The sequence below is a fragment of the Fulmarus glacialis genome, unplaced genomic scaffold (assembly GCF_000690835.1).
Source record: "Fulmarus glacialis isolate BGI_N327 unplaced genomic scaffold, ASM69083v1 scaffold38240, whole genome shotgun sequence".
In the NCBI taxonomy this organism is placed as follows: Eukaryota; Metazoa; Chordata; class Aves; order Procellariiformes; family Procellariidae; genus Fulmarus; species Fulmarus glacialis.
Genome location: NW_009186523.1, coordinates 11,616 through 22,576, shown reverse-complemented (window position 1 = coordinate 22,576; position 10,961 = coordinate 11,616). Strand labels below are relative to the sequence as shown.

General features: G+C 49.2%; 1 protein-coding gene across 1 annotated transcript in view; it reads left to right on the top strand.

The window, feature by feature from the left end:
* Window positions 1–191: 191 nt before the first annotated feature.
* LOC104084319 (BCL-6 corepressor-like) overlaps window positions 192–10,961 on the top strand; it is a 17,918-nt gene continuing 7,148 nt past the window's right edge. The window contains exons 1-3 of the mRNA XM_009588097.1: window positions 192–516; window positions 848–1,117; window positions 6,827–6,993. Of these exons, the coding sequence (XP_009586392.1) occupies window positions 217–516; window positions 848–1,117; window positions 6,827–6,993 (737 nt within the window). The 5' untranslated portion in view covers window positions 192–216. The remainder of the gene's footprint in view (window positions 517–847; window positions 1,118–6,826; window positions 6,994–10,961) is intronic.

Here is a 10,961-nt window from a genome sequence, read left to right as displayed (position 1 = left end):
ACTGTTAGCGTAACGTTAACTGGCAAGATGCTATTTACAATTTGAACGTGGAGCGCTTAGAATATTGATGATTTGAAAATGTAATTGGTAGATCTCCTAAGCAGCCGAGGAGCTTGTGTTAAGTGCTAGCAATGTGTTTTCCTTTTAACACGCCATGCAACGTGTAATGCCTTTCCTTCCCATTTAGGCTTGCCTGTATTCCCAGTGTCTCCGCACATGAAGAGCCTTTCATCCACCAATGCAAACAGCAAAAGGCAGGCTCAGCCAAGCTGTACTCCAGCCTCGAGGTTGGCTGCCAAACAGCAGAAAATTAAAGAAAGCCGGAAGACAGATGGGCTGTACACAGACGAAGAGGAGGATTTCCAACATGCATCTCTGCTGCAGAAATACAGCGAGTGTGAGAAGCCATCAGGGAAACGTCAGTGTAAAACAAAACACTTGGCACTGCAGGAGAGGAGAAGGAGGTCATCTCTGACAGGGGATGACACCACAGATATCGAAAATGCTGAAGATAAGGTATCTTTATTTAGACTTAATTGTCCACCAGCCTCTCAGAAGGCAGAGCCAGCCTGCTTAAAACTAATGCGCTGTCATGCATGCAGGGTAGCGGGGATTGCATTCAAATTCGTCTGTGGATCCTTTGCACATCTTGTATTTGCTTTTCTTAACCCGAGTTAAAGGCACTATTGCAGGGGGTGAGGAATCTTGCATTTAAAAGCTGTGGCAGGTCTGTCTTAAAAAATTAAATATGAGTAGAAAAGTGTAACTCTTTGCTGGCAAAATATAATCCCATCGCTGTATTGCAAAAACAAGGATAAAAAAACCCCCACAATAATGCTTTTGACAGGTCACGGTAACGAGGAAAGTCAGGAAGCGACCAGAGCCTACTTCAGACTGCGACTCCTCACCAGCCAAGTCGTACGAGCAGAAGCTGTACGATCGCCTGCAGCAGACTCCCTCTTTGCTACCCGTCTTGCAGCCCTCGCAGCTGCCGATCGCAAGCCCCCCTCAGGAGACGACCCCGAGCCGGCCCATGCCGCCCGAAGCGCGGAGGCTTATTGTCAATAAGAACGCCGGGGAAACGCTGCTGCAGCGGGCGGCACGCCTGGGGTACGAGGTAAGGGTCCCTCACCGCCCTGCGGGACGGTGTCTTTTTATTTCAAAAGTTAAAACCCTCTTTCCAGTTTTGTAGGTGGAGATTTTGCGAAGCGGCAGCTTTGAGTTTGGTCGTTGAAATTTGCGGGCCCCCTCTCCCCTGCTGCATTCCCTTTCCCGGGAAGGGGAATGGCGTGCTGGGTGTGGGGGCAGGTCGCTGTGGGAATGGGTCCCCGCTGCGGCTGGGTCAGCTGGCCGGGGACGCAGGGTAAGCGGCACCCTGCGTGAATGAGCAAAAGGTAAAGTTCTATTAGTAACCCTGGCTTCCGTTTAAATATAAGCCAGCTGCAAACAGAATGAATGTCTTTTTTTTTCTTTTTTAAAGTAGTCTTTATAGTGATCTTTAATGAGCTGTACGATTTTTGCTTTTGTTATTTGTGAAGAGCGTGTAGTTTAGGAGAAGGGTTTTATTTTTTCTTCCTTTCTCCAAGGAGTATCTGGTATGTGACACAGGATGTAGTGCTTGGAGTGTCCTCTTGCATGATCAAATGCATCGTAGGAGCATTCTGCATGCTTTATGCTTGGAGTCTGGAGCTGCTCGGCATAGCTGGAACAATGTTGTCTAATGAAACGTCCCCTCTGTTGCTAGAAAAATCAGAAACCGATGAATCCCCTAGCTCCGCTGTTTTGAAGCATGCTTTTATTGGGGAAATATGGGTATATAGGTATGAGCATCATTGTTGCTCAACTTCAGATCTTGCAAAGAGGTGTTTCATTGCAGAAGGCGATTGCTGCCTTCGGCGCGGCTGCAGTGTTCGCCTCGGTGGTGAGAGGACTGCTTGGACCTCAGAGCTGGGCTTGAGCCCCGTGCTGGAAGGCGGCATCAGCCCGGGCCCAGGTGGGGCCTGCCCAGCCTCAGGGGTTTGTAGAAACCTCTAAATGCCCTTTGTATAGCTGGAGAGCTTTGTGTGGAGAGAGGCCTTCTCCAGCTCTGGAAGGCAGGGTTTGTTGGAAAGGTTTTGTTTACCCTAGACAAAGGCTTCTTCTAACCCAGGGCACTTCAGCTCTAGCTAGGAGGAGGAGAAGTGGTTGTTACAACGTTGCTATGGTAATCTCCATAATTTAAATAATTTAATTTCCTATGGACCTAAGATTTCCTATGGATCCAAAATCAAAATGTGTTGTAGCATGTGCTCCAAGCTATTGGAGTGTCTTTTCTTCCTGCACGGTGTCTGTCGGGGCGAGTACCGCTCGCGCGTAGCAGGCTGCCGTGGGATGCTTGTGCACTTTGCTTTCTGCGCCTGTCGTGCTCTCAACGGGGGCAACTCCAAAACTTAGCGATGGGCTGAGATCTTGCTTAAGCAGGGGCCGAGAGCTCTCTGTGTGCTTTGCTGATAGCAGGAGCTGTCTGCAGCATTGGCTGTTACCGGGCTGGTTCCAGAAAGCTGGGGGGTGCCTGGGCTCCCCAAGGTCGGGGGCCCATGGCCCTGGGGTAACTTTGTGTTCCCATCATCACCTGGTCGGGGATTTTCTGACTTGAATTCACCCAAAAGTTAAGTGAACACCACATTTTTAATAGGTTTAAATATTCCAATTGTTTGACTTGATCGTTCGGCCGGCATTGGCAGCACGGCAGCGGGTCCTCTTGTTGGCGGAGCGAGGGGCAGGAGAGCCAAGTGGGGCAGTGGGGAGAGCCCAGTCCGTGTGCCTGAGCTGCTGCCGGGATCCGGCATCGGCCATGTCTTTCAAGGACAGGAGCGGTGGGTGGCCGTGCCGCCCTGTTGGGGCTTCATTTGGCCTGTGGTGAGCTGTGATAGTTTATTAAGCCATGGAAACTGTGTAGCTGTGTTTTTCTTACTAGCAACCAGACTACTGTGGTTATTAGAAAGCTGAATTTCCTCTGTCTCCAGAAAAATTAGAGTGGTCAAGAAGTTACAAATTCCTCTATTTAAAAAAAAAAAAAAAAAAGCTCGTTGGGTCAAGCTAATTTGCTGGTTTGTGACCTGTGGCAGCTGCACACGTCTGTTTTCTGCCATCCCCGTTAGCAGGGCAGCAACCTTTGGTGACTGCAGCGTGATGGCCGGGGGCTGATGCTGAAGTGGGAGCACGGGATGCTCCTGGGCACACAGGGGCTTTTTATAGCTGCTGCGGTGGCAGCAGGCAGCCCTGCGGCCCCTCACCAGCCCGACGGCGAAGGAGCCGAAAGAGCCTGCGCCGCTGGGGCCATGGCTTGCAAAGGGACGCCAAGTGCTGGTGCAGGACTCGGAGCTGGAAGTGGCTGGCACCACAGGGCACCGCTGAGCCCTGACGGCGGCAGAGATGTTGTATTGGGGCAGAGCAGCAGCAACAGCTCTGCCCTGAGACTGGGTGAGCTCGTGCCTGCCCTTGGCAGCCTGCCTGCCTGCCTTTGCAGCAGGGATGCCCTGCAGCCATGCAGAGATCCCACCCCAAACCCAGAGGCATCATTGGCATGCAAAGATGCTGGCGAGCTGTATATATCGCTCCTGGACTCACGGGGAACCTAAACGCTGCTAGCTCAGGTGCCTCTGCCCCACGCTCAGTTGCGCAGTACGGACGTGCCCCAGATAGTTGTGGAGCGGTGGGACACGCGTGGTTACGATTTTGTGTGTGAGAGTGAAATGTTGAAGGACAAATGCAGCTTGTGTCTGGTCAGATAAATTGCAGGGCCGCAGCCAACAAGGCTAGTTAAAGACAGTGCGGCAAATGGTCTTCAGCTCTGGAAATCCGTACGGTCTGAGCAAAACCCCTCCGAAGCTGGTGGGAAGCTTTGCCTTTTCTTTGCTTGGCCTCTGCACCAGGCCTTGCTTCATCAGGATGTTAGCAACCCGTCCCAGCGTATGGACGCTCTCAAATCCATTCTGTTTTCCCCATTTGAAACAAATTACTTGAGATAATAGTAGTCTTAAAACTGTAATTTACGTTTTGTGAAGGGGGAATTATAGGGAGCGTAAAGTCTTTTTGGGAAAAAAATTACAAAAGGCTTGCGTAATGAATTTGATGGGAGAGGAAACACTGGCTGTCTTTGTGCCGCTTGTTGTTTTTTGGTGTGTGTCTGGACTTGGAAAGTTCTCTGGTGAATTTGGGATTAAATCCTGCCTGGGAAGGCATTGAAATTAGAGGAATGTGTGGTGCGTGATAGGGGTGGGGGAAAGATGCTGTTTGTTTCCAGGGGGGTTAAACACTCATGAAGACAGGGCTTATCCAGGCAGGGCGGGGAGAGGGTTTGCCCTGGGGATGCCTCACAGGAGGGTCCATCCCTGGGTCCCCAGTAGCACCCCTGCAGGAGCAGGAGCTCCTGAGCATTGTCCTGCCCTTGCACAGCTCCCCTGGGGCTCCCGCACCCTGCCAGGGGACGAGCATCACTGCTGGGGTTTGGCACGGTGCTGCGGGGGAAGCGTTACGGCTCAGGTTATAATGCCTTGCCCAAGGGCCATGTTTCGAGTCTGGGTGGAATGGAGTAGTGCTTACTGGTGGCAGCATGCGTCCCCAGAGCATGGGCATGCGCAGGGCATGGGGGATGCGCAGGGGGATGCTGACCCCTTCCCTTGGAAAAGGGGCAAGGAGCTGCTGCAGAGCAGGGCTGGGAGAGACTGAGGCGAAGGGCACCTCTTTGTAGATGAGGGTGGAGCATGCATATTTGCATGCACCTTTTAACGTTGCTGTTTGCAATTTGGCTAACAAACTGCAGGCAGCAGAAGCGGCAGTGGCACATATCTTGGCTGGTGTCGTGCTAGCTTGACTCTTTGGATTAACTGTGAGTGATTTCCAGATTGCTGGTTTAAATAGACTACCTGAACAGACATTAAATTGCCCCGTGGCGCTTTCACAGCCTTTCTCTAACATTGGCAAGAGATGCTTGTGAAACCAAAAGTGTGTTTGTGGCACCACGTTTCTGTGTTCGGCAGTGATGGCTAATTTTTTTGTAAATTGAATAAATCATGTTAAAAAAAGTTAATGAGGCATTTAATTAATTAACAATGTAGGGTTTTATGGTCTTTATGGTTACATTTTGTGGTTAATGACATTCTTCTTATAGCCTCTTAACACAGAATTGCCCGACAAAATTAGCCTTTTCGTCCAGTAGTAGGTATGCCGCCCTAGGATGAGCCTTTCCTTTTTACAAAAATAGATGAAAGGTGTTCCTTTATTTTGAGTTGCAGAATCTATTTTAAATAATAACTGCATGCTAAAGGTGGAGTTGAATAGGGCAGCCGCTTCTGCTACCTATATCCATCTGCTAATTTGCCTGGCAGGGTGGTCTGGTTTTGAAAGAAAATTCATACCTCCGGGGTATAATTTTCCACAGCCCTTTCTTTCGGGCTTCAGCGAGTGCAGGGTAAAGAGCATCCGTTCTGGACCGATTTTTGGCCTTTGGGCTGATTAGCAGGAACATTAGGAGCCCCTGTTTGGCGAGAGGCGGGACTGTGGGGATCCCAGGTTAAACCGGTGGGTGCATCAGGTGTAGGAGGTGGACCGCTCCGTCCCGGCGGCAGGTGAGGGGGATGCTCTGGTGCCTGGGACGGGCAGCTCATTAGCTCCCCTCCTTAGCCTAGTTAGTGAGGGCCTGCTAAAAGAGCAGCTTCATGCTGTATCCTGGATACCAGCTCTCCGGTCAGGTATACCCAGAGCGCAGATTATTGCGGGCTTTCCGGTAGATTTTGAAACGGGAAGAATAAATGCATCACACCCGGCGGTTGTTTTATTCTCTTGCTTTGGCAAAGCAAACACTCGCCCCCTCCACGTCGTGTCCTGCTTTGCAAGGATGTCGCTCAGCCTTCGAGAGGAGCAAATGCAAAATTAATGGCTTGCCACTAATTTCGGAATGCGGGGGCTATTTTATACGTGCAGCATCACTTAGAAATGTGTTGGTTTTTTTTTTTTTTTTTTCTTTTGCATCTGAGGCAAATCGAGGAAGACTCGCACCATCCTAAATTTTTGGTTGAGTGATGGAGCAGTCATTGTTTCAAGGCCGCACGACAGCGTAGAGCTGAGTCTGGCCTAGGCTTTCGACCGTGGTATATTTGACTGCAAGATGAATTGTGTTAAATTCACATGGCTTCCCACGGCGCCGGGCTCGTTATTGGAACCTGGCGCCTGGCTTTAGTTGTGCATGCTGAAAACCAGGGTGGGTGAAAATGGGATTTCCCTGATCTTGATAGAGTCGGGCTTTTTTTTTTGTTTGCCGATAGCAAACCGTCCTTTGTGTGTCTTAAATGTGTTTTGTTTCGGGTCATGCGCTTTTTCTTTTTAAAATCAGACTGACGTTGCTGTGCTGCTGTTGTGCTTGCAGAATTTTCTGCTAAAAAATGCAGATGTAGGAGTAAAAACCTTCCTGCTAGCTTTATGCATGGAAGTTTTGAGAAGTGGAAAGCTGTGAGTTTTGTCTGCGAAATTTGCACGTCCCTCCTCTGCGACAATTCCTGACCTTGGGGGCTGCAGGAAGGTCCCTGCGGGGTGCTGCTTTGCACAAACTAGTCTGCTCGTGGGAAGTCGTGGTCTCCGCTATGTCTCCTGAAGAAGCAGGACTTTCAACGGCTTCCCCTTTTCTTTTCCTTTTGACTGGCAGGTGTCAAAGAGGGTACGTCAGGCATATCGTAGGGGTTTTGTGTTTTGCCCTTCCCCCCGCCCCGCTTTTCCTTCAAGAAGAGAAATCTGTGCATCTCCGCAGCAAGAAATAACTTGATGTATCTGTTTTTCCTCCCATTTCCAGGAAGTGGTTCTGTATTGTTTGGAAAACAAGGTGTGTGATGTGAATCATCGTGACAACGCGGGTTACTGTGCCCTGCACGAGGCCTGTGCCAGAGGCTGGCTGAGCATCGTGCGGCATCTCCTCGAGTACGGGGCTGACGTCAACTGCAGCGCTCAGGATGGAACCAGGTTAGCAGCACCTCCGTCCCAGCATCGGGTGGTCACCACCACCGGGCAGCAGTTTCTTTGGTCATGATGGTGGGAGAAAGCGCCCCTTCCCTCTCTGCTTCTTCATCCTCCCCGTGTCCCCCTTCCCATCCTGCATGAAACCCCCAAAGCGGGTGACGTGCGGGGGCCTCCGTATTGCTGGTCCTTGGGCGGGAGCGGGCAGGACTCGGTGACCTCCTCCGCTCTCCGGTTAATAAAGCGGTGGGGGCACGCTTTTGTTGTGGCTCGAGTTCAGCGTAGTTTTTTTCTCTGGGAATTTTAATACGTTTGTGTTGTTTTTTGAAGAGTTTGTGAAATTCCCAGCTGCAGGGCAGGAAGGAGTGATACTTGAGCTGCGGCCCCGCTCGTGTGCGCTCCACCTCCTTTGAGTTGTGCCAAAAGAGCGGGCTTTGCCTTGTTAGCAGGGTTACTTTTAAGAGCACTTCAGGCTTTAGCGGCAATTGGGTGTGCAGGTCGTATATATGCTATATAAAAATGTTGTTTTCCTGAACTGTTAAACTCTATCTGCTCATTTGATATTTTGGATTTTTTTTTTTTTATCCTGAATTAGGCTTTTTTCGTTTCCTTCACAGAGTAGTAGGGGTGCTTAGTTCCTGTGCTCGCAGGATAGATAGTGAGCTTTTCTCTTTTTTTTTGCTTTGTGGTTATAGAAATGCTGCTCCGCATCTTTTTTAAGCTTCTTATGCATCTCCTAAGGTACCTCTTTGACCATGTCTGTGGGGCTGACCTTGGGGTAACTTTTCCTCAGCATATGCAGAACATTATCCAGTCTATGCATTTTGGGGACAGGTCGCTTTGTATTCCATGAAGCTCCTGCAGCTTGTTATCTTAAATGGTTTATCACGTTCCATTCCGTATTATCACCATCCAAATAGCCAAGGAGGTAAAATTAGCATAACTAAGAGTCTGCCTCTTTTGTTTTTAAGATCTTTATTTATTAACTCGGGAAGGGAGGAGCCAGGAAAACAAAAGTCCCAAGGCGGCTGGTTGGGATGGTCCATTAGAAGTTCATGATGGTCAGTCGTTACCGGCCCATCACGGCCGAAAGGAAACACTTCTGAAGAAACGTTGAAACTCTGGCTGGATTGTCAGATTCCTTCTCCAGCTCCCACTTCTTTGAAAGAAGTCTCAGCTCTCGAGGCTGACACACAGCCCCGCATTTTCTGCTGTCTCCAGCTTTTAATACGTGACCTATGCAATAGCGGCCAGTTGCCATAAAAAGAATCCTAAATTATTTTTGTCTCACTTGCCGGAATAACCTATGTAGAAAATTAACCCCAGGAAGTTTCTGACCAGTCTTAATCACCCACCAGTTCAGAGTCCACCTTTGATTTCGATTCACAGATGGAGCTGATTTTCAAGAAAGAAACGTGGCTTGTTACCCTGAAAAGTTGTTTTGGGGAAAATGCATTTCAGAAATGAACATAATAATGATCTGATCATAGACGGTAATGTCTGAACTCAGCTTGCTGTCCCCTTTCTTTTCTGATGGCAGACTTATTTTTTGTTTGAAAAGCTGCCCAACAGACAGTGTGAATCCAAACCGCATCTAATATACAGATGAAAGATGGTCTAGCTGCCCTCAGTTGGGTAGGACAGAGAGCAGAAGCTTCTGTAAGGAACTTTTGATCGGTGTTATCCCGTGCCTTTTGGTAGGGCCAGACTTACCTGTCTCTGTACCATTCATAAGACAAATCGCATTTCTCTCTTCAAGCCTCAGTAAGTTTTTCTCCTTTAACTTCTAGAAGGGAAGAAATGTCAGTCTTCCTCAACTGTGTTGCTTTTAAAATTCAAATTCCTGAACGTGTTTACCCCTTGGAAGATATTAAAATCCTAAAACAAAAAAACCCCAAACAAATACACCATCAAAGACTTCCCCCCTTCCCCTGCATTTTTAACTACACTCAATATGCCTTATTGCCCCCTCCACCACCTCACAAGACCACTAGCCAAAGATATTTTTGGTTGTGCTGGAATCTTGGTCTCCGGGCAGTAACAGTGGATATGTGTTTAGTTCTGTTCAGTTAACATAAATCCGCATAGAGGAGTGATGTAACTGCATAAGCTGTGATGGAACTGCATACGCTGCGTTTGTTAGTGTGGCCGCCTGGGGTGTCACTTCGATCCCAGCTGCCTGAAGCTTCGGTCTGCGTTACTTGCTGCCTGCTGCCGCTGTGGTCAGCTTTTTGGAGGACGCTCTCTGAAAAGTTGTGACAAGTGAGGATACGGCTTCAGTCTGAACAAAATGTCCATATGAACGTGAAGGATGTAGGAAAGTTCTGCAAAATCCGTGCATCTCTCCTTCCTGTCCTGTCTGCAGTGCTGCAGGTGCTCCGATCAACGTGGTGGTTTTGCATGTGCGTGTTTAAGTTTTGAAAGCGAAACAAAGACCTGAGCCTCTTGCTTTGGTGTGGCCTTTTACGTACCTACGCAGCCAGTCTGTCGTGAGTTCACTAGATAAGGTCGGCTTTCAGCCTCTGGTTTCTGATACTAGCAGAAATCTTGGTGAGGCCAAAACCAAACGAAGCGCCAGACTGTAGGCGGCAGGGCAAGGAGGTGGCGGCGTTTGGGGGGTGTGGGTATGGAGCAGTCCTTCCCTTCGCTCTCAGCTCAGCGCTGGGGCTCTGCCTGCACACCTCCTGCTACCTGCAGCGCGCGACGTCCCTCTGTCTGCCCTATTCTCGGCGCATCTGGCCAGGCTAAATACAGCTGTCTTCTGCGTTTTTTCCCTTAAACTCTACGCTGATCGTGGCTCTCCAAATGCAGCGCCTGCAGACCCTGAATACACAAGCACTCTGCTGCTGAATTAGTAGCTAATCAAAGATTATTGTAGAACGGGGTGAGATCTTTAAGACCTGTCTCAGAGGTGCCACAGTCACTAAGGGCTCTTAATCGTCTTACCTATAAATAATAATAGACTGTGCTTAAGAGGTGAGCGCTTTCCTTCCCTGACAGGACCCCAGTAAGTGCAGTAGCTCAACAAGGGGCGTAAGAGGACCAGTGCCTGACATTAGCAAGGATGGTTGCCGATGTATTTGGCCTTATCGCCTTGTTCTTCTCCTCTTACCTTCACAGCATGCCCTAGCTGAACCGGCGCCACAAAGCCACACACCAAAAATACAGGCATCTCCTGCCTGTTAGCGAGGCCTCTCCATTGCTTCCGAGTCTGCTCGCTAGATTCAGTCTCCGCAGCCAGTTTTGCTTTATCCTTCTCTCTGGCAGCTGATGAGCTCAGCCTTTTTTATTTTTTCCCTGGGAGGACCATGCCAAGATGGCTCTCTTCCTGCGTCCTTTCAGCTGGTCTTGGCAGAGCGATACCCTCCAGCAGCTAATTGCGTTAAAGAAGAGGCAGCCGGCGTAGCTGTCCTCCTGCAACTTGTGCCTTGCCTCTTCTGTGGGGCAGCGTTGCATAATAGAGTAGATGGAAATAAAAATAAAACGCCAAGATACGGTATTGCTCGGCGAGTTACGAGACCTCTTATTGCAGCGAGGAAAATTCTGATGGTGCCTGAAAGGCTGAGAGCAAACCCTGACTGGTCTAAATAGTTTATAATTTTGGTGGTGGAATGATAAACCCCCGGAGAAATGTTTTCCTAACTCTAGTAGCGGTAAAAATAGTAGGAAGAATTCGGCAGTACACAAGAGAGGGTTGAGATGTGTGTCTCCTGTAGGATATTGCAGCTCTCGAATGTCCCCAGATCCTTCTGGGGCCTTCCGAAGGGTTTGTTTTAGAAACGAGCTGTACTACCGTTAACTGAACCATTAGGGATAGAGAGTGTTTATTTCCATGATGCTCAGGGCAGAAAAGATTATGTGGGCAAAGCAGCCCAAGAGAGGACTCCCAGGGATCTTTTTTTCACATCTGAAAAAGTTGCCGACTCCAGTAGTCACTTTTGCATCCTACAAAGAGGATGGTTAAACTCTGCCAA